This window comes from Protomyctophum bolini (genome assembly GCF_963924005.1).
Source record: "Protomyctophum bolini genome assembly, chromosome: 13".
Classification (NCBI taxonomy): Eukaryota; Metazoa; Chordata; class Actinopteri; order Myctophiformes; family Myctophidae; genus Protomyctophum; species Protomyctophum bolini.
In genome coordinates this window covers 3435237-3458679 of record NC_137874.1, presented here as the reverse complement: position 1 = coordinate 3458679, position 23443 = coordinate 3435237, and the positions used below count along the sequence as shown (strand labels likewise).

Below are 23443 nucleotides of genomic sequence, written 5' to 3'. Positions count from 1 at the left end.
ACTGTTTTTGAAAGACTTTATGCTAAACCTGCACTCAAATAAGATGTTATTTAACCAGTCTGTATGATTGATAAAGTGTATATGGAGGAGGCGGAGCATAGAGTTATGGCGTTGTTGGAGGAGGAGGCATATTCACTGGTGTACTGTTCCGGTAGGACGCCACCTACTGGCTGACCATTATTAGGCCTACTCGCGAGGCTTTACAAAATCTCGGGTGGCAGTTATAACGACGAGTTGTTGTTTTGTTGTAACGAGGAGGACAATGCTGCTAAGGCACGCGGCGCGTGTGGTACACGGATCATCAACAATAGGAAAATGGAAAACGCTGTCGACGAGGATGGGATTCGAACCCACGCGTGCAGAGCACAATGGATTAGCAGTCCATCGCCTTAACCACTCGGCCACCTCGTCTCACGGTCCTGCTCTATCTCGGTGCTAGTAAGAATTATTTAATCTTCATGTCACTACCAGCGTGTAGAAGCTCGACCTTCACGTTGTTTGAAATGTCTGTATGTAATAATACTATATATTTACGTTTGTTACCGGTCACAATGTAACGATATTTACCACGCACTGTCTCTTATGTGGGGGGAAATGTCCTGAAGATTGTAGTTTCAGGACAAGGTTGTTGTAGTGTGTTCTTTGATTGGTCGCTCTCGTCCGTCAATCGGTCAGTCGAGTGCTGTGATTGGTCGAGGGGCGAGTCCTGCGTTGAATGAATACAGGAAGTGAGGGTAGAGAGACAGCGTGAGACTGCAAATTGACAGTAAGAAGAAAGAAAGTATAAACCCAGCAGGCAGTAAGTTAGAGTCCATTCATGATGTTTAATGTTAATCTTTCATATTATCCGTGTATGCAAATAGCAGCTAGAAGTGGGTCATACTCATATGGGAAGTGTCTGATGATGGGGTTGCTTATTCACCACGATTTTAGTTTATAAAGTTCTCTCATATTGCTTAACCAGCTGTACCGTTTATTTAGCATGTCTGCTAACGTTAGCCGTCTCCAGCAGCATAATAATATATGTACTGTGTACTATATAGAAACAAAAGTGAACGCATTCCTGTTCCGGATGGAATTATAGGAATGCATGTACCTTACACAGTATAGCTATATATATATATATCCCCCCCCCCTCCATAATTTACAGTATAATTGGCTGTTTTTTTCCCCTACCTCCAGCTTTATCAAAGGTAACCGTTAGCTTCTTTGTAGGGCAGGTGGTGAATCAGACCTGTATTCATCATAGTTTATATATATATATATATATATATATATGGTATAGATGAGGTCTGATTCTGAACCTTTGGCACACAGCAAAATCCTCATTGTTTATTATTCGTCCTTTTGTAAGATTTTTTTTTAATAATGCCGTTAAATATATACAATCAAATGGAACTTTTGTTTCACACGAAGAGGGATGTCTAATTGTCTATGGAAGTAATTGTGACTTCCAGGTTGCAGGCAAGTACAAGGCAATCACCCTCTCTGTTTGTCACTTGAGTCTATAGGCTTAACCCATTTAGACCAGAGACCAGATTCTTTAATGTCTTCTAACTCATGACAGTTTGCTGTATCAGAGCGGTTCTCAAACTATTTAATGTTGAGGACCCCCAGAATTATATGTATTTGGCCGCGGACCCCAGTCTGAAAATATGTTGAATAACGTTCGCTCTGAAATAATATATATATTGTGTCAAATTTTCCCCCCCAGATTTTTCAAAGAAATAGCAGACCTACAAGCTCGAAGTGCGGCACTCGGTGCCGCGCTATGAGCTTGTAGATCTGCTATTTGTCAATAGCTAAAGTATAACGTAATGCATAAAACACCAAAAGGGGTGCCTGTACTGCTGATCATAAGCAAGCTAGTGTTATAGAGACATCTCTGAGCTGTCACGTTCTTCATCGCTCCCTTTGACCCCTTGTTCCTCTCCTTCCTCGTCTCCTTCACCAGTGCTTCCCAAACCTTCTGGCTCACGACCCCAAGGAGACCCCGGGGCACTCAAACTATAGTGAAAAGAAAACGGCAGATATATATACAAGCTCATAACGTGTTGCAGCGTTGTGAGCTTGTAGATTGGCTGTTTTCACTACTTCATAATTATTAGATTTTTTAATTTATTTAATTCATGGCATTTCTTAGATTTGTTTTTGTTTTGAAAATTAATAAAAATACAAATACATCATTTTTTGTTTTTATGTAGGAAGAGAAAATGGGATTTTTACTCGAGTCGCGACTCGCGACCCATAGAAATGGGTCCGTGACCCATGTTTTCGTTTGTGAAACGGTGTCCTACTTGCATACTTAGTTTAGACTAGTCATTGGTTAGACATGGGTTAAGGTTAGGTTTAGGTGTGCTGCCCCGTGGGACGTTAGGTTTAGGGTGAGGGTTTGTACTAGTTGTAGGGCTAATGACTGGTCTAACCAACAACTGGCGAACATGCGCTGCACCCGTGCTTGGAGGTTATGTTTAGGGTTAGTAATTTCGGAACAATGGGAGGTCGGAAAACAATGACATGTTACCGTCCTAGTCCTACACTGTCTTCTTCTCCTTGCACTCAACTCCTCATCCTTCTCTGTACCTCCCTCCCTGTGTTCTCCCTGCTTCCAGCTCCTCCTTACCAGTGTTAGCCCCATCAGCCCTGAAGATGGTCGACTCCCAGTACTACCTCCCCAATGACATCGGCATCTCTGCGCTGGACTGCCGCGAGGCCTTCCAGCTACTGTCGCCGCGGGAGAAGATGTACTCCCATTACCTGTCCCGTGCAGCATGGTACGATGCAGTGCATAGCATTTAGGACACAGATTTGAACTTAGGGCTGGTACATTTTGTCCCTTCTCCGCTGAATTATTGGGAGATTTGACAACATTTCTGGGGTTGCTGATAATGGGTCAGTAGTGTGTGTGTGTGTGTGTATATATATATATATATATATATATATATATATTGCGAAAAGTGTAGTTTAATAACAAAATGTAGTGCACATCTTTTAATTATTGAATCTTGAATTAATTTAGGTGGCCATTTGTCCCGTCTCCTTTTTGTTTCCCGCGCCTTGTTTGAGATTTCATGTACATTTAGGATTTTTCTTAAGGATGATGTCGTAGTTCAGCTTTTGGTGACATGTACATTTAAGTTTGAATCTATTATTTAACCACTTAAACGGCTATAAACTTCATTTGACCACCGTGGCACCCGCCTTTTCCCCCACTAGGCTTGTGAAAATGTGCCAATTTTCGGCAATTTCTTTCCACCGAAGACACACTAGTGTACAATACATACATTTCCACCATGCTATCTCACTAGAATGACACATTGAAATGGTCGGGTCTCAGGTACGGTGGGCTGGCGGTGCTGCTGCAGACCTCGCCGGAATCCACCGACATCTTCGTCCTGCTGCAGAGAATCTTTCGCAAACAGACGCCTGCCCAGCTGGAGCAGGTCGGCGTGGCAGCCGGACTCAGCCCCGAAGAGTACCAGGTGCGTTTAGCCTCGGAAACCCAGACGTTTTTTATTTCCAGGGAGAAAAGAAAAGTCTGGGTCTGAGTCCACTTCAATTCGGCATGGAGTAGCGCAAACATTGCTCACTCTCTGCTGATTTCTGATCGTGTGCACCTTTGTAAAATTGACATACACACGCACACATGTACACACACACACACACACACACGCTCCTCTCTCTCTCTCTCTGTCGCTCTGAGTAATTAGTCTCATGTCACGCAGCTGCGCATTAGTTTCTCCCGGCGGATCCTGCCGGGAGCTGCCTATGCCATAAAAAGCATAGGTGAGTTACAGGCTACAGGTGCGTTGACCCTCCCTCCCACCTGATTCTCATTTTCTCTGTGAAACTAACCGATTCTAACAGTTTTCTGAAAAAAACTATGTATATCAGTGTTGCTCCACCTTTTTCATGTCAACGACCCCCCAGAATTATCTGTGTTTGGCCGCAGACCCCCATCTGAAAATATGCTGTTCCAGTTGTTCAAGTTTCTATCTATAAATGAAATACATATATATCGATTTAGAATTATTCTGGATCCCTTTTTAGTTTCTCTGAGAAAAATATATCATCATGTCAGAGTACATAACTGGTATAACTAGCTCTCAATGATGACGTAATAAAGATGAGGATTAAAGGACCCAATACCTTCAATGGTGACGTATATGTCGATCAGTGTCGGGTGGATTAAAGGAAATGCTTCTATGTATATGTAATTTGTAAGTTGATTAGCGGTATACTGTGGTTACTTTGCGCCACTTTTGATGAGTATGCACCGTCCCAGCACTTTTGATGTATGCACCGTCCCAGCATATGACGTCAGGGTAACTGGTATAACTAGCTCTCAATGATGACGTAATAAAGATGAGGATTAAAGGACCCAATACCTTCAATGGTGACGTATATGTCGATCAGTGTCGGGTGGATTAAAGGAAATGCCTCTATGTATATGTAATTTGTAAGTTGATTAGCGGTATACTGTGGTTACTTTGCACCACTTTTGATGCGTATATGCACCGGTCCAGCATATGACGTCAGGGTATAACTGGTATAACTAGCTCTGAATGATGACGTAATAAAGATGTGGATTAAAGTACCCAATGCCAGAGTGTAATTGGTTTTCGATGGTGACGTAATGACGATATGTTTTAGTGTCGGGAGGATTAAAGGTAATGCTCCTATGTATACATGTATGTAATCTGCCGTATCAGGCACAAGTAGTCATTAAGTCATTTGCTGGGAAGGATTCATACACATCGAATATCGTCCTGGGCGAAACTAGTACGTGCGCGCTCTGCTTGCACAAGTAATTAATAATTGGCCGCTGACCGCCATATGAAAATATGTTGTTCCAGGAACCCCCCCCAGAAGCAAAAAAAATTGAGTTAAAAAGGTTCACTCTGACAGAATATATATTCAAAGACTTGTGCCACATTTTCACAATCTTTCAAAAAATTTGAAACTATTTTTCAACAGCTAAAGTGTAACACCAAAAGGGGTTCCCGTTCAGAATGGGTTAAGATAAATTACATTAGCCAATCTACAACCTTTGAATATGACGATTATGCAAAACAATAATTGAGATTATCTCAAACAATTGTGATTAGGCGATTATGTGATAATTGTGGCAGGCCCTCATGATGTTTTGTCCGCCTTGTGTCTTGTCCAGGCGTTCTTGGTGTATGCAGCGGGTCTGTACGCCAACATGGGAAACTACAAGTCTTTTGGAGACACCAAGTTCATCCCCAACCTCCCCAAGGTACCGACGCAGCGGGCTCTAGAGAGAACCATGTATATTGTATAGTATCATATGACTGCACAGTATGTCATTGTATTCGGGGTGGCTGGCGGTGGCTCAGGGATAGAGTGTGACCGGATGGCAACCTCAAGGGTCCCAGTTCTGAACCCTGTGGGCTCCCCCCCAGTGTCGCAGTGTCCTTGAGCAAGACTCTGAACCCCTAATTGCTCCTGATGTGGCAGGTCGGTGCCTTGCATGGTTTTGCTCCGGCATCGGTGGGTGAATGTGATGCACAATCTCTGTAAAGCGCCTTGGATAAAGGCACCATTCATTCACCATTATTTGTCTATCGAGTATCACTGCCCCCTGTACAGTTTTCTAATGAATGTTGACATGGTAATGGTATTTTCTCATTGTGTGTGTCCTCCTTACGTATATTTCTGTGCGTGCGTGCGTGACCCAGGACAAGCTGAAGGCTCTGGTGTGGGCCAGCCAGGCGTTCCAGGAGAAGCCCAGTGACATGGAGGCTCTGTGGGACAGCTGTGCTCCGCTCCTCTACTCACTGGAAAACAGACAGAAACAGCTGGGCTTGGGGGACAAGGTAACACGTGTGTGTGTGTGTGTGTGTGTGATCGTTTAACGGTAGGCCAAGTGATTCTCTTTGGTTAAAATAAGTGTTAACGTACTAATTGCTATAGAGCGTCACCTGCTCGTCCCCTCGATTCCCCTGGTTCACGGAAGTTTTTCTCTACGGAGAATAACACGGGGTGATCTTAAAATCGTCTCATATAAGCATTGTGGTCCAAAATTAAGCAAGCTGTCTCTGTTTTATTGTCGGGGAGGCGGCTCTGTATCGTTTGAGACTGTCAGTCACTCGTATATGATACAGTCTGTTTCTAGCGAAAATGTAACCAATTCAATAGCAGTAACGATAGCGTCAGGATTTGCGCCCCTCTACCGATATTGACGTCAGACTTCGATGCTCTATAGAGTGTTTGTTCAGTAACAGGAGTCTCCACGTCTCTCCAGCTCTTTATTAAACAATAAATGCATTTTGAGGTCGGGATGCCATTTTTATCCAATCAGGCCTAGAAGTCTGACAGGATAGAGATTAAACAAGTGGAATTGGTAGTGATGGCGCAAAGAAATGAGCAGACAAAATTGCAACTGGAACACCATAAAAATGTGCAATCCACCCGAAAATATAATGAACAAACACTCTTATCTATAGCAATAATTGCTATCATAATAACGCTTTTAACCTTTTAACATAATAATGTTTTTGTTTTATTTAACTCATTTAGGCCTGACGTCAACATTAAAAAAAAAAGTCTTCTAAATCCATACAGTTTTCTGAAATGCCTATGTTTCTATATGAGTGGTGCTCAATATTTCATGTGAAAGACTCCAAAAATTATCTGTATTTGGCCGCCGACCCCCATCTGCAAAATGTGTAGTTCCAGGGAGCAAAGATTTGAGTTAAAAACGTTCGCTCTGAAAGAATATACTTTCAGAGATTTGCGCCACATTTTGGCGATAAAAAAAAAAAATAGCATATCTACAAGCTCGTAGCGTGGCACAGAGTGCTTGTAGATCTGCTATTTTTCAATGGCTAAAGCACCACCAAATGGGGTTCCCGCCAAAAATGGGTTAACAAAGCCTTTTTTAACCCATTCTGAACGGGAACCCATCTTGGTGTCGGCATCATGTTATGCTTTAGCTATTGAAAAATAGCAGATCTACAAGCTCATAGCGCGCCACCGAGTGGCACGCTACGAGCTTGTAGGTCTGCTATTTTTTGAAAAATCGAAGAACGACTGACATTTTTAGAATCTGTTCTCAGGTCAGAATGGGTCAATCAGACCAGTGTGTCTCCAGTGGAAACCTCGTATGAATCTGATCTCAGGTCAGAATGGGTTAAAAGATGCATTCCAACTCCTGGGTATGGTTACTAATGTCTTCCTCCTCCTGTGTGCCGCAGGGCATTACCACCTATTTCTCAGGGAACTGTGCTTTGGAGGACGCTGAGCTGGCCCAAAAGTTCCTCGACTCTCAGGTGAGCATCCAGCGAGCCCTTTACGTCCTACTGGCCGGGTCTGTCTGAATAGTCCTATATACTCCTTCACCCTCCACAGCCAAATTCAAGACACCTTTGCAAAAGGAACTCCGTTTGTCTATATATATCTTTTTTTCTTTTCAACCTGACAAGCATCATGTCCACATCCACCACAGCCTCATACCGGATAGAACTTTGTGTTGTGACCAAACGCGCACCCAGACTGCAGGGGCTCTGGCAGACCATAATAATGGATTTCTATTTATAACGCACTTTATATTCGTCAGAATCTGAAAGTGCTACAGCAGACGAAACAACACACCATTAAAAACATCTAATGGAACGGGATCATTTAAAACACAAGGGCAAGGCTATAAAAATGCTTTGGTATAAAAGGAAAGTTTTTAGTCCTCTTAAAGGGACACTTCACCCTTTTTGCAAAAAAATATATGTTAATGACGTTTAGGAGCTTTAGAACACTTTCCTGGGGGTATTTATGTGTGTAATATGTGGTTTTAGATATTTTAGATTGTAGCAGTGAGCCTGTTGTCTCTGATGTCATGGACACTGGTCTCACTACCTTCCTGGACTACAATTCCCATAATTCTTTGGTGCACTGCTCCTCCTTGTGGATAGGGGGGAGAGCTGTCTTACTGAGACAACATGTAGTCCAGGAAGGAAGTGAGCCCAGTGTCCATGACATCAGAGACAGCAGGCTCACTGCTACAATCTAAAATATCTAAAACCACATATTACACACATAAATACCCCCAGGAAAGTGATCTAAAGTTTCTAAACGTCATTAACATATATCTTTTTGCAAAAAGGGTGAAGTGTCCCTTTAACCGTTTCCGTACATACGATACGGCGGTGCCACACGTCATAGCGTCACCTACCGACGCGTACATAGGACGTGTGAGGCCGTCCTAGCGCATCCTCAATGATACCGGGCGAGATAAGAATATTCAGAATTTTTTGTCAGTTCGCCTTTCGGCTACCGTCTGCTACGCTCTGGGCTCATATTAGCTTACCGTTGACTTAGTTGTTAGCGCGGCGGAAAGAATGACTCGTCTAATCCAGGGCGCTCTCCGTGGTTATGAACGGATCGATATGCTGGCGCTTCATTTCTGCTCCTCATCCGTCCCTCCCGCAAAATATGAACGCTTTTTGGATCATATATCGTATAAATTAAAATGATCGCAATGTAAAGTCAACTTTGTTTTAGTAGATTGTTTCTGGGTCGTGGCTTTCAGAGTAAAAGCGCTCAGACAACTCTGGCACCCCAGAGCTCCTATTTTGAAGAACTTCCGTCACTGATTGTGTTAAAGGTGGGCGGGGAGAGCGTTCCACAGTTCGTGCGCGACCGAGCACTTCTGGTCTCTTCCTTTCAGTCAAGGCGGGGGTGGGCTAGCTTTTCGGGTACGGGATCACTTGGTCGTTTTCCAAAGGGCTGGCGTGATCACCCCAGTGCCAGCTTTTATGTCCCATTGTAGGCTGCTAATTAGAATAATGCAAGCATTGAATAAGTCAATCATTTAACAATAAACCCTAATAAAGAACGAGTAAATAATTGAATATGGTGACGTATCGCGGCTGTGCCACAGCGCAAATGTAAACGCAAGCTAACAGGACTGCAACTCTAAATTATTATGTACATTATGTTCACCGTTTCTGCATGAGAGAGAGAGACCAGATCAAGGTAGGAGGAGGGAGCTTGTGAACTCGATACTGCCGCAATCTGGCGGAGTCAGGTTGGGCCTAGATATGCTTTGACTAATTAGATTTACAGGACAATTGTACTCGACTGTAATGATGAAACGGTAGGGGGGGGGGGGGGGGATTCAATAAAAGTGTCAGTCATTCATGAATCGCGGAGCTCAAGCGAATGGCTTTGAAAGGCTAGCAGATCTACAAGCTCTCTCAACATATTAGACGCGATGCGTTGTGAGCTTGTAGATGAGGTGAGGTTTTCTTTCATGTCTGAATAGTGATATTTGTTTGTGTATGTTGTGCCGTCTTCCAGAACCTGTCGGCCTACAACACGCGTCTGTTTAAGCGGGAGAAGGGAGGAAAGGCCTGTTACGAGGTGCGCCTGGCATCGGCTGTCCAGAAAGGTCAGAACGTCTTTTCTTGTGTTTTATCATAGTTGCACTAAATGACCCATTTAGACCTGAGGCCCATTATTTAAAAAAAAGTCTTCTAAATCCTAAAAGTTTTCTGGAAAAACCTATGTTTCTGTGTCGGCAGTGCTCAACCTTTATCACGTCACGGACCCCCAGAATTATTTGTATCTGCCCACCGACCCCCCATCTGAAAATATGTTGTTCCAGGCACCCTCCTCCCATGAAGCAAAGATAGCTACGAGCTTGTAGATCTGCTATTTTTTTCAATAGCTAAAGTATAACGCCAAAAAAAGGTTCCCGACCTTCAGCCTGGCATCCCTAGCGTCGTTATAGACAAAAGAACAATTACATCTTCATAAAAAAAACGGTAGATCTACAAGCGCCGCAACGTATCGCTCTGCAACGCGTTGTGAGCTTGTAGAGCTGCCATTTTCGTGTGTAACAGTATGAAGTGGGATTTTCTTTTGTGGTTGATTAAGTCAGCCAAATTCAGCATAGTAATTGCAGTCATATTCTGCATTGAATAAGAACTGTATATATACAATTAGTCCGACTATGTTTTTATACGTTTTTTGTTCTACTGTCCAAAGATGCACATCCTTCAGTCACGCCACTTACTTTAATGTCCTTCTTTTGACTTCTGAGGTCAGAAGTGTGAGATTCCTCAGATTCCTCAGAACAGACTGTGTGGCACGGAACTTTACCACTTCTGCAAATAAAACGTCTTTTTAACGGCAGCTATTTGTTTTAGTGGATATTTCTGTTTCTGTCATGATGTATTCTTGGAACAAGCACGCAACCAACATGGTGTCGGGATGTGCGAGTCTTTTTGATCTCTTGTTGTGACCTCTGTAATTATTTTTTTTTGATCCTGGTTTTAAAGGACCAGTGTAATTGTGTAACATGAGTAGAAGTCGTTTTACAACAGAGTGTGCAAAATAAAACCCCCACAAAAATATCTTATCTACAAGCTCGCAATACATTATTACCATGACATGCGTTGTTCGATCAACTTTTGCGCCTCCACATCTAAATGGTGCATTTGTATAGCGCCTTTATCCAAGGCGCTTTACATAAATTGTGCATTACATTCACCCATTCACACACACACACTCATACGCCGATGGCGGCTGAAACCATGCAAGGCACCAACCTGCACATCGGGAGCAATCGGGTTCAGAGTCTTGCTCAAGGACACTTCGACACACTAACTCTGCGGGAGCCTGGGTTCGAACTGGGAACCCTACTAGGGATGGAGCCCGCAAATCGGGTCCATTACAAACCCGGTTCGGCATTCATCGAGACCCGAGTATCAATAAGCGTTTGGCTTGGTGGAACGGGTGAAAAGTTTGGTAAAAAAAAAGACAAGAGGGGAGCTAAATGCAATAATGTAGCCTACCACAGTTGTTGCAAATGCACGAAAGGGAGCATTTCGGCAATGCATTAGACATCTGTCCATAATGCATCGTTTTAAACCCAAATGCGATACCTTTGCATGTCTGCAGCGAGTCGAAACAACACGGGAGGCAGGCACGGTAAGACGTTGCCATACATTATTAATCCAATTCATAATAATACGTTGGGGAGACTCAAATCTCCCTGCCATAGTTCTAATACTGTATCTCCCGGCGAATCGATTGAATAGTCTCCCATAATACGTGACTTATTCGACAATGTTCAACTTCTCAGTCTTATCGTTGCCGAAAAAGGCAGAGCTACAAGCTCACAACGCGGTGCAACCAGACGCGTTGTGAGCTTGTAGATTGGCTATTTTTGGTGCACGACACCGCCGTACGATGATGTGTATACATTTCACTTTTAAAGTGACGGTACACAATGAACCGTCTGTTAGAAAGGCACTGTATAAGGCCTACAGTAAAATGTAGTGCAAAGGGATGCCTTGGTTGGTTAAAATAAAGATTATTCAAATATAATAAGCATATATATAATTGTGTGTGTGTGTGTGTGTGTGTGTGTGTGTGTGTGTGTGTGTGTACACACCTTATAACTGTTTATTGGCATACAAACTCTCACAACTGGCCAATAAAAATAAGCTTCTGTTCTTTCCACAAAATAATAGCAAATGCTCGATAGTGGGCTCGATAAGGACCCGGCTCAATAAGCCTGCTATCAATGAAACCTTAACGAGCTCCATCCCTAAACCTCTACGGTCACCGTCCGGCCACTGGGCCCCCCTGAGCCACCAGCCGCCACCTTACTGTACCTACTGTAAGCCAACGGTCCGTGATCTTGCTTCCACAGACTGCGCCACAGAGGGGGAATGTGCGTCGCGCTGTGGCGACTTCAAGTTCGACGGCAAAGACTTCCAGGTGACGAGAGGCGACTACGCTCCTCTGATGGCGAAGGTCAGCCACTACCTCCAACAGGCACAGGTCAGTGGAGGAGCAAGGGCCCATGGACCCTTTTGAACCCTGTATAACACCCATTTAGACCCGAGGACGATTCTATGAAAGTCGTTCCGAATCGTGCCGGTTTTCTGAAAAAACCTCATGTTTTCTGTGTCGGTCGTTCTCAAACATCTGAAAATGTTGTTCCAGGGACCCCCCCCCCCCCCCCCCCCTCCAGAAGCAAAGATTTGAGTTTAAAATGTTCGCTCTGAAATAATGTATATTCAAAGATTTGTGCCACATTTTCACGTTTTCTTTTTCAAAAATAGCAGACCGTACAAGCTTGTAGATCTGCTATTTTTCAATGGCTAAAGTATTTAACATGATGCTTTAAAACACCAAAATGGGTTAACACAGTAGTTTTCAATTAACCCGTTTGATTTCTATACCCAGTATTTATTCTGATTTTGAGCCACCCACCACCATTTTATGTGATTTAGCCCCTTAACCCCAACACTTAGAATACCGGTATGTTGTTGTCGTTGGATGAGATTTTGTCCATAATTCCATGCTGTATTGATGTTGGTATACCATTAGGAGAGAGAACAATTCTTCTACATTCTTTAATTCTGTAGACTTCTTGTAAATTAAATGAAAGTAATGCAGAGCGTGAAATGAAACCATTTTACACTCTAGTTAATATCTTTACTGGTCCATTTGGTTACCAACTCTCCATCATTTAGCTGGGGACACAAATGGAACCCCCTCAATTACCACTGGTTGAAAACCACTGCATTAACCCATTCTGGGCAGGAAGCCCTTTTGGTGTTAGCATTATGTTATGCTTTAGCTATTGAAAAACAGCAGATCTACAAGCTCATAGCGCGCCACAGAGTGGCGTGCTACGACGAGCTCCCCCGCGGCTTTATTTGATAAGACGCGTATACACGTTGTTGGCATCGGAAGTCTTAAGAGGCACTGTGTGTGTGTGTGTGTGTGTGTAACGTCACTGTTCACGACGGATGCATGTGGTAACTCGTGACGCCGTTCTGTGATTGGCTGAACAGGCGCACGCCGCCAACGACAACCAGCGGCGGATGCTGGAGGAGTACTGCCGCAGTTTCACCTTCGGCTCGGTCGACGCCCACAAGGAGGGCTCCCGCTACTGGATCAAAGACAAGGGACCAATCGTAGAGAGGTAACGTTTGAGCTCTTTTTTTGCAATTAATGCCCCCCCCCCCCCCCCCCGAGGGGAGAGACTCGCAGCAAAGGTCGTCATGAACGGGACTCGAACACGCGACGCGCTGTCAGGCCCAGAGCCTGTATGTGCCATGCGCCTGGACCGCTAGGCCAGCGGGCGCCCTGGATATAGTTTTTTTTTTTGGGGGGTTTTTGAGGACCGGCGGAAAGATGCTAATGTCTTAGGGAGGAGAACGCGACGACGAAATCTCCAGTTCTCCATGAGTTCAAGGCTTCACGGGTGTGACTGAGAGGAACCCAAGTGGAACAGTGAGGTCACAGGGAGTAGACGTGAAGAAGGTGATTCCCGAGGTTCCTTGCTACGCCCCGCGGAAGCATGAGCGCGTGTGCGTCACAGAGCGCTTGTTCGGGTCTGATAAGTCCTGGAAAAGGGAGCGTACCTATGTTCCCCAAGTTCTATGTTCCCCACCATGCAAAAAAGGTTCTTTGTTGTTCCCCACTTAGAATAAACCTAAACCAGAAACCTAACCTAGTAAGTTTAGTAATTCTAGTAAGACTAAAAGTATTTTAGCAACTTGGTCTTACTTTTAGTAGCAAATTCTTCTGATTTAAGCTCAGTCTTTGAACAATCCATTGAATGAATTGAATCAGAAAATTAACACCGGCATAAAATAAACTAAAATATATTTGCTCAGACTCTTCAACAAAGATGGCAAAAACAAACATTCTTTGTTCTGTACTTATACATACAATTGTATAGTACAAAACACTGAAGTCCTTAAACCAGAAACCTAGGCCCTCATTTATCAACCGTGCGTACGCCAAAATTACCGCAATTTACCATTTCCGCCAAAGCTTGAAATTGAACTTGTGCCAAGACAAAAATGACGTCTGGTCGGGAGCTGTCGTACGCTTTGTCCTCACCTGTTTTTCTGTCGTAGAACAGCGGAGCAGCATTGTTTGACCAGCTGAGAGGCTGTCGCAGGCATCGAACGTAGGCTATATTCACTCCTAAAATGTTAATATAAAACTGTATGTATATGGGTTGCATGTAAAAAAATAAAAAAATAAACGAAAATAAAATAGGCCTACATGATGTGTCATATGAAATTGGTAGGATATTTCCAAGTGTGCACGCAATTAAAATCGCGCAAATTAAAAACAATGTTGCAAGTTAGATGCAAGCCATTTCAACTGTGTTTTGCATGCAGGGCTCGAAATAGCGACCATTTTGGTCGCAAATGCGCCTGAATTTTAACCTTTGCGACCTAAAAATATATTTGGGAGCACCAGTGCTACTACAAATAATTACTGTGGTGCGCCTGGCTACAACGATCAATTCTCGAAAAACGGGCGCTCTGAGCCGCAGCCGCTCTATCCAACTCCACTGCAGACTCCTGTCTGCTAGCTGCACTAGCACTTGATGCTAACAAACCAACGTGTGTAGTTAACTACTCTTTGACACAACGGTACGGGACAACGTTGAGCGCTGCATCGCTCACATTCCAGAGCGCCTCGGCTCGCAACTTCACTATGTGTCAGAAAGTACATTATTTCAAGGCAGCGATTCAGAAAAGACCGGAGCGGTACGCTACGGACTCTGTGATTGTGAATGTAAAAGAGGAGGAGGCGGACCGGCGTGTGTGTGTGTGTGTGTGTGTGCGTGTGTGTGCGCTCGCGCGCTTGCAAGAGAGAGAGAGAGGGAATGAGAGAGAGGTAGGGAATGAGAGAGAGGGAGGGAGAGAGAATAGCAGACTTGTAAGTGTTTCTACCTGGTTTCTACATAGCAGCAGTATTGCTACTTTTACTTAAGTATAACATTAGAGTAATTTTCCAGCACTGAAGTGGTAGGCATAGTGAGTAGGCATAGCTATAAATACCATGTTTTACATAGAAATTATTTTATATTAGAAATTCTAATTATATGATCTAAATAGGCTATGAAGGTGAAAAACACAAAACAAAGAAAAAGAAAACGGGTGATGTGACTGGCTGGAATCAGTGTAGACTAGATCGAGGGTCCTCAACTGGAGATGTTTGATGCCTCGGCCTCTTTGAAGAGATGGATGGATGAGGGACAGAAAGTCTGGACACTACATTTTAAATTCTGGCATGTATTTTTATACTTTAGTCATTTTATGTTATTTGTAAACCACACGTTATATTATTGTTTTTATGAATGTAAAAAATCGATTACATATTAGTGCTCCTTAGATTTTGGTGGGTGCTCCTAATTTTTTTCTGGTGCTCCTTCATTTTGAAATTGGGAGCACCAGTGCTACCAAGTAAAAAAGTTAATTTCGAGCCCTGTTTGCATGAGATGCCCCTGGAAGAGTTAACTTCCATGACATGGAAGGCATTTGCAGTTCTGCAGCCATAGTCAAAACGGGCAGGCTACTGCAATCTACAGCCATGTGTCTTTCTCGCGTTACGTCTCGTCCTTTTAATTAAGGATAAACCCGACGCGCTCGAATGCCAATAAATGTGACTGCCGACAGTGCCGAGCCAGCGCAAGTGGGGACCGCATCGCCCCTTTTCCAACTCAGCCTGAGCCCACCACCACTATCTATACTCTCTATAGCCTACCACCGGTACCACATAAGGTTTAAGCTGCGCAGGGAGTAATGTCATAAACGTGCATGCAGGTCACGACAGTGACAGTAGACAGACAGAACAGGAGCGGAGGAGGAGATGCAGCTATTTGCAAAACGGCATTTGTCACGGGCTGTGCGTGTCCAAACTCATACCAATGACGTGAGCAATGTTATTTAATTAATGCTTCACAGAATCACAGGTTCAGGTTTTCGTTCACTAATCTTGTTATAGTTGTATATTAAATGAATAAACGCTTTAATAATTGTATATATACAACTAACACACAGTGACAGTTGCTTGCAAGTTGCGTGTGTCTGTGTGTGTGTATGAGAGGGGGGGTGAGGCGGGCGGCAAGGCAAGGGGGAAACGTTTTTATTGACTTTTTTCGTCATGTAACTATGGTTTCCAAGGTCGTACTGCAGTTGTTCATGTCGCAAAAACGAGGGCGAGGCTTGATTTCATAGGGCGTGCCAGATAGATTTCAGCCGTCACATTTATTAACGTCGGAATGACATTAAGGAAGGATCAGCTGCAGGGTGTACTATGAAACCAACACTCGAATTTGGGGCAGATTTTACACTCAATTGATAAATGAGGGCCATAGAACCTGGGGAACATAGAACCTGGGCAACATAGAACCTGGGGAACATAGAACCTGGGGAACATATAGGGATGACCCCCCCCCCCGGAAAAGATGCGCTGTGATTGGCCATTAGTCACTTGAGTGGCAGGGTGACGTAGTGTAAATTCTTCCGCCCTCCCGTCAACACGCATGGCTCCAACGAACCATGCAGCATCTGTTATTTTAACCCATTCTGACCTGAGATCAGATTCTAAAAAAATGTCTTCTACATCCTGACAGTTCTCTGAAAAAGCTATCTTTCTATGTCAGTGGTTCTTCGATTTTCTTCAAAAATAGCAGACCTACAAGCTCGTAGCGCGCCACCCGGAGCGCTATGAGCTTGTAGATCTGCTATTTTTCAATATCTAAAGCATAACATAATGCTAACACCAAAAGGGGTTCCCGCCCCAAAATGGATTAAATATCTATGGGAGGGGATAGTGAGTGTCTATCGGCAGAAGGATGTTGAGGAAGACCAAAGAGAAGATTTATGGACGTAGTGAAAGAGGACATGACGTTAGTTGGCGTGAGAGAAGAGGAGGCAGAGGACTGGGGGTGAGATGGAGGCAGATAATTGGCTGAGGAGACAGAGGACAGGGTGAGATGGAGGCGGATGATTCGCTGTGGCGATCGACCCCTCAAGCCCCAAAAGATGGGGTGGTGGTGGGAGGGGGGGGGGGGGGTGTGTGTAACACTTCACACACTGTAACTGACATAGCCATGACTTATTTTCTGTCAGTTCTAAAGAGAGTTCTAAATGTGGATGGTCTTGGAAAAAAATTGAACATAATTTACAATTATCCACACACTGCACACTGCTGCTTTACCGTCGACAACATGTCCATACTATGTGGGTCAAAGGTTTGGATCTATTGATGATAAAAGAGTGACTTCTCTCTCTTCATGCGATCTTATTATCTTCTAATGTGTTCTCTTCTCTTGTTCTTCTCAGCTACATAGGCTTCATAGAGAGCTACAGGGACCCGTTTGGCTCCAGAGGAGAGTTTGAAGGTAACTTTTCTCACACTAAATCTTCGGGAACGGTAATATTAAGTATTTTTTTCCACTCTAAAAACACCAGTTCGGACCTTTTATGACGCAGGCCAATTCCATCAATAATTGGCATCTGCTAATTGCCTTTTATCTGCAAATATATATTTGGTGATCGATAAAAAATAAATAAAATCACACCCGTGTGAAGTGAGGGACGCTTTACCAACCCTTATCATGTTACATCATCGCAATATCATAACATGATATGCCGATTTGCTCAGTGTCAGACAAAACAATTGTTAATGGCATTTAATGTTTGTGTTGGAGACAAAACAAACATTAAACTCTGTCCATGTTTGTCTAGACAAGACAAACATAAAAAAATAGATTGAATTTTCTCCTGCATACATGTGTAGGATTGAAAATGGTAAACATACTGTATATTAGGCTGCATTCTAGCCGCTAGGATATTGTAGAAAACGCCCTAAAGTCATCGTAAAGTCTTTGCATTCGCTCTGAAATGTGGGGTCTTTTCAAGTAGTTTTCCGCTCGGCTTCGTCCTGTCCGTTGAATCTAAATGTCACCAGATGAGTGGGCGGAGATCTCGTGAGGCTTTATCGTATAGTCCACCCGAGATTAGATGGATTGGGTCGGAGTTGTTCTCTTTGAATGTTTTTCTTTTGAAGTGAAGTTGAAAGTTGAAACACATGTTGGTGGACTGTGAATGGGGAAAGTACAGAGGGCACTGGCCATTGTGTGCCTGAAACTGTTATGTATCAGCTAGTGTTTTCATGTGGATGCATCTCCTACATTATTTCACTATTGACCCATTTAGACCTGAACTCCATTTATTTTTACTGAAAAACCTGTCAGTGGTCCTCAACCTTTTTCATCTCGAGGACCCCCAGAATTATCTGTATTTGGCCGCCGACCCCCATCTGAAAATATGTTGTTCCAGGGACCACCCCCCCCCCCCAGAAGCAAAGCTGGAGTAAAACGTTTGCTCTGAAAGAATATATATTCAAAGATTTGTGCCACCTTTTCAGGATTTTTCAAAAATAGCAGACCTACAAGCTCGTGGCGCGGCACTCGTATCACGGCCCATTATTTCTTCGGCCTTTGAGCCACGGACGACCATTTGATGAGATTTAGCCTCATGGACAAAATACTTTTAAAATGTTGTCATCCTTGGATAAGATTTTGTCCGGAATGTTGGTACCATTAGGGGAGAGAGAACAGGCAAACGTTGATCAAAATACATTCTCTAATTCTGTAGAATTAATTAATTGAACTCTTGAAAAGCGTAACAGGAAACCCATTTAGGCCTGAAATTAAAAAAAAAGATCTTCAACTCTCATCATTTAGCTGGGGAATCTCCTCAAGGACCACTGGTTGAGAACCACTGCTTTAGATCATAGAGCACCGAAGTCTGACGTCACTTTCAGTAGAGGGCGTCAGTCCCCAGGTTCATGTATTTGTTTAGTTGCATTGAAATCCCCATTGAGGCGATTTTTAGATCGCCTCATATAACAACTGTGTTTGAAAAATAAACATGTCACCCCGGCCGCTTCACTCATATGGATATGAAGAATCAACTGACTGAGAGAAAACGCTAATGTTACTGCTGCTGAATTAGTTAGATTTTCGCTAGAAGCAGACTGTATCATATATGAGTGACTGACTGTTGCAAACGATACAGAGACACCTCCCTGACAATAACGCCGAGACAGCTTGTTTATTTTTGGACCACAACGCTTATAGTAGACGATATTAAGATCACCCCATGTTATTCTCCATAGAGAAATTACTTCCGCGAACCAGTACCTCTTTATATTATTACGGTTTTTGTAGAGCTAGACGGATGCATCGATCTGGCCTATAATATATCGGCCATTATTTGAACTATTTGGTCGACATCAGTAATATTGGCAATTATGCAGTCAATGTGTCCCGATTTTTGTTTGGTTGCTTGATTGAACACTCTATTAACAGTTTAAGACCAAGAAAGCCTATTGGCTTGCTTCCATCGGGGCTCCTTCGTACGTTGGTCCTTTTGTATCACTTTCAATCCTTAATTCATTCATGTCGTTATAGATGACTGTTTTAATGGGCACATTCGCGGCGCATCGCCAGTCGCCTGCGGAAAACGAGTCAACCCGAGAGAGACGAGTCACTTCATGCTGAAAGCGGCTCAGTGCAAAAAACACACTCTGAACTATTACACAGCAAAAAGCACTAAATCCAATATCCCCCCCTGCCCCAGGCTTCGTGGCGGTGGTGAACAAGGCCATGAGCGAGCGCTTCGCCAATCTGGTCAGCTCCGCCGAGGTGCTGCTCCCCGAGCTGCCGTGGCCCCGGGACTACGAGAAGGACACCTTCCTCAAGCCCGACTTCACCTCGCTCGACGTGCTCACCTTCGCGGGCAGCGGCATTCCCGCCGGCATCAACATCCCCAACTGTAACGTATTATTATTCAAACGTTCAAACATTTCGGGGGGGTTTCTTTTCTTAGCCTTTTGTCCTCTTTGTCTGAGAGAACCGTGTGTGTGTGTGTGTGTGTGTGTGTGTGTGTGTGTGTGTGTGTGTGTGTGTGTGTGTGTGTGTGTGTGTGTGTGTGTGTGTGTGTGTGTGTGTGTGTGTGTGTGTGTGTGTGTGTGTGTGTGTGTGTGTGTGTGTGTGTGTGTGTGTGTGTGTGTGTGTGTGTGTGTGTGTGTAGACGACGACATCAGACAGTCGGAGGGCTTTAAGAATGTGTCGCTTGGCAACGTGCTGGCTGTGGCCTACGCCACGCAAAAGGACAAACTCACTTTCTTGGAGGAGGACGACAAGGTCTGTTGTGCACGCACACACACACACACTGCTTTCAGTCCCCACATTATGTTTCATAGAAATGGTTACCGCCAGTCGCACACCAATGTACGCGTGTGTGTGTGTGTGTGTGCGTGTGCGTGCGCATGCGTTTCAGGACGTTTATATCGCGTGGAAAGGCCCATCGTTTGAGGTGCAGGTTGGTCTCCATGAGCTGCTGGGTCATGGCAGTGGCAAACTGTTTGTGAAGGTCAGTAGCAGCAGAGTCAGTCACAGACTGTCACAATACACCTCCCTGCACTTTAGAATGTTCACTTTATTGCCTTATCAAGTCATGGCGTGATATATTCACCTAGCTTACTGTATACACAGGTATATCGTGTGACAAATCTGTCTCTGTGTTTGTTTTGTTTATATTCCTCTTTTATTACCACCATTTTACCTATATTCTTATTCTCTTGCCCGTAATGCTATGAATCGTATTGTATGTGATTGTGAATGCGACAATAAGCACTTTAAAACCATTGAGAACTCTCAAGTGTTATTAGAATAACTGAAAATTGTGAAAGTATGAACCAACAAGTCCGTGTGCAATCTTCGACACATCGGTGAAGTAGATAAAGAACAAGCGTTTGAGTTGAGGGTGTTACGCTAACGGGTTCGTACCTCTCTGTCTCCTCTGTTTAGGACGACAAGGGCAAGTTCAACTTTGATGAGACGAAGGTTACCAACCCAGAGACTGGACAACTGGTCAGTGTGTGTGTGTGTGTGTGTGTGTGTGTGTGTGTGTGTGTGTGTGTGTGTGTGTGTGTGTGTGTGTGTGTGTGTGTGTGTGTGTGTGTGTGTGTGTGTGTGTGTGTGTGTGTGTGTGTGTGTGTGTGTGTGTGTGTGTGTGTGTGTGTGTGTGTGTGTGTGTGTGTGTGTGTGTGTGTGTGTGTGTGTGTGTGTGTGTGTGTGTGTGTGTGTGTGTGTGTGTGTGTGTGTGTGTGTGAGTGTGCGCGCACCCCCTTTGCGCCACCCGAAACGAGTGCCTGTGTGTGTTTTTATTTTTTTCTCCCACTGTGGCTCTTCAGAGTGCAGACTATTGTTGTCTATTATAGAATAGAATATCCTATAGAATCAATAGTAAAGCGATCAGTCTTTGTTGTCCGTGTGTGTTTAACTTGACCGTCATAATTAGTTAACGGGCCTCTGACCAGGCTGAAACTTTGCCTAAATTAAAAACGTGGGTCACACATCATAAATATCACAGACGACTGGTCGACTTGGAAGTTCCGACATCCACATTTGAGCCATGGTGCCGTTCCCGTGACGTGGATCTCATCTCATATGATTTTCTTTTCCTTTGTTTTATTTTTTTATTTTGTGCCGCAGGTGTCGAGCTGGTATAAAGGCAGCGAGACGTGGGACAGCAAGTTCTCCACCATCGCCTCCACCTACGAAGAATGCCGTGCAGAGTGCGTGGGCCTGTACCTGTGCCTGAACAAGGAGGTGCTCGGGTATGTACAGCAGAATGCCGTGCAGAGTGTGTGGGCCTGTACCTGTGTCTGAACAAGGAGGTGCTCGGGTATGTACAGCAGAATGCCGTGCAGAGTGTGTGGGCCTGTACCTGTGCCTGAACAAGGAGGTGCTCGGGTATGTACAGCACGCAGGCAGCAGTTATTATTTTGGGTGCTTTTCTGCCTTCATTGATTAAAGGACCACTTCACCACTTTTCAACTTACTATTATATCTTCATATCCTCACAAATAATCATGAAAAAATGGCGCAATTTTTTCCTACTCTGTCTGTGTCCCATAGGAGGGCTGTGGGCAGTTCAGAAACTGTCTTCCAGTGACATCATCGATGTGGAATACAAGATAATATAAACTGCAGGCTTACTAGTCCTGAAAAGTTGCAATGCGAAAATGGAATCCATCGTTCTCACGCTAATGAAAATTTAAACATTTTTGTAAAAAAAATCTTGTTTAAAAAATAAATCTGCCTAATGATGATGTCACTGGAAGACTGTTTCTAAACTGCCCACAGCCCTCCTAAGAGACAGACTGAGTAGAAAAAATCGTGCCATTTTATCATGATTATTAGTGAGGACCTGTTATATGAAGATAGGTTGAAAAGTGGTGAAGTGGTCCTTTAAGTATCAAGTAAAGATAAGACAGGGAAGAGGGAGGGAGGGAGAGAGAGAGAAGGGGAGAGGCATGCAGCTAAGGTCGTCATGAATGGCATTGACGTCATGTATGTGGGGTCTGCTGGTCTTGGAGGGCCAATTTTTTTTTGTATTTTTCCAGTTTTCCACGTGTCTATGAGGTGACAGTACTTCATTAGACACCCTGGAGTTGTTTTTATGTGGTGTATCAACTTTGTAATTAGCGTTTCTTCCTGGAGACAGTCAAATGGGCCAATGAAGTAAACGGTGATATAGTGACACCACACTATCAGCCTTTATCATACAACTACAGCTGTGGGTGTGGCTTCAGTTACCACCCACCAGGCAAACCAGGCATACTTAATGAACTGGTGGGCGTGTCCACATAAAAGCATGATTTTAACAAATACTGTACACTTTTTTGGAAAAATGTCTCTTCCCCCTTATATTGTAATAATACCTGATGATCATGTTTTAGGGTGGGGGAAAAATGGTGGCACTCCATCTTTAATGTTATTTTTGCTCCAGTTCTCGTTCTTCTTTCCTCTGTTACTGTATTCCTGCTTTACTCCATCTTCACCCCCCCCTCCCTCATCTCTCTCTCTCTCTCTCTCTCTCTCTCTCTCTCTCTCTCTCTCTCTCTCTCTCTCCCTCATCTCTCTCTCTCTCTCTCTCTCTCTCTCTCTCTCTCTCTCTCTCTCTCTCTCTCTCTCTCTCTCTCTCTGTGTGTGTGTGAAGGATGTCTGTGTGATTTTCCTGTCCAGCGTTATGTATGTAGTCAGTATGTAGGTGTTATTGTCTCCAGTGGCCATCTGGGTGCTAGCGTGGCGCCAGGCCTAATGATGAATGACGTGTGTAGGGTTCCACTTTTATGGGGGGGGGTTGACTTCCAACCTTCTGGTCATTCATTTTTATGGCATTGGCGATATGTTTTATCACTGCTTCTGGTCAGGCTGACTTCAATTCTACATGCATTTTTCTTTTGGGATAATGTAGGTAGAACGTCTCGATATGTTTGATATGCATTTGTTTGATCGAATGTAATATATCTTTACATTTTATTAATGTGTGTTTTTGTCAATGAAATCAACCCGGACGCCTCTGTTTTGGGCATATGTTCGAACATTTAAGAGTGTCCTCCCCACAATTTCCCTCGTCCGAAAAGCTCCTAACGCATCGTTAAGCGATGCTCTGTGAGCTTGTAGATCGTCTATCTTCGCGCAAATAAGAACACAGGGTTGAAGCTGTGAAGCAAATGTTCTTTGCCTTTACAAATCGAACCGTGTGTGTGTGTGTGTGTGTGTGTGTGTGTG

At 43.9% G+C, this 23443-nt stretch overlaps 1 protein-coding gene across 3 annotated transcripts in view; it reads left to right on the top strand.

Moving 5' to 3' along the window:
* The first annotated feature begins 209 nt into the window (after positions 1 to 209).
* dpp3 (dipeptidyl-peptidase 3) overlaps positions 210 to 23443 on the top strand; it is a 31451-nt gene continuing 8217 nt past the window's right edge. For 2 of the 3 annotated variants that reach the window (XR_013965165.1, XM_080780354.1), the window contains exons 1-15: positions 210 to 438; positions 2613 to 2774; positions 3338 to 3482; positions 5171 to 5260; positions 5703 to 5840; positions 7221 to 7295; positions 9319 to 9409; positions 11681 to 11811; positions 12834 to 12964; positions 17136 to 17194; positions 19440 to 19634; positions 19893 to 20005; positions 20142 to 20234; positions 20672 to 20734; positions 21359 to 21483. Coding sequence is in view for 2 of the 3 variants with exons in the window: in XM_080780354.1 (XP_080636480.1) it covers positions 263 to 438; positions 2613 to 2774; positions 3338 to 3482; positions 5171 to 5260; positions 5703 to 5840; positions 7221 to 7295; positions 9319 to 9409; positions 11681 to 11811; positions 12834 to 12964; positions 17136 to 17194; positions 19440 to 19634; positions 19893 to 20005; positions 20142 to 20234; positions 20672 to 20734; positions 21359 to 21483 (1787 nt within the window). In the remaining variant the exon portion in view is untranslated. Of the gene's footprint in view, positions 439 to 735; positions 800 to 2612; positions 2775 to 3337; positions 3483 to 5170; positions 5261 to 5702; positions 5841 to 7220; positions 7296 to 9318; positions 9410 to 11680; positions 11812 to 12833; positions 12965 to 17135; positions 17195 to 19439; positions 19635 to 19892; positions 20006 to 20141; positions 20235 to 20671; positions 20735 to 21358; positions 21484 to 23443 lie in introns of those variants that run through there. The other variant, XM_080780355.1, reaches the window with a different exon arrangement.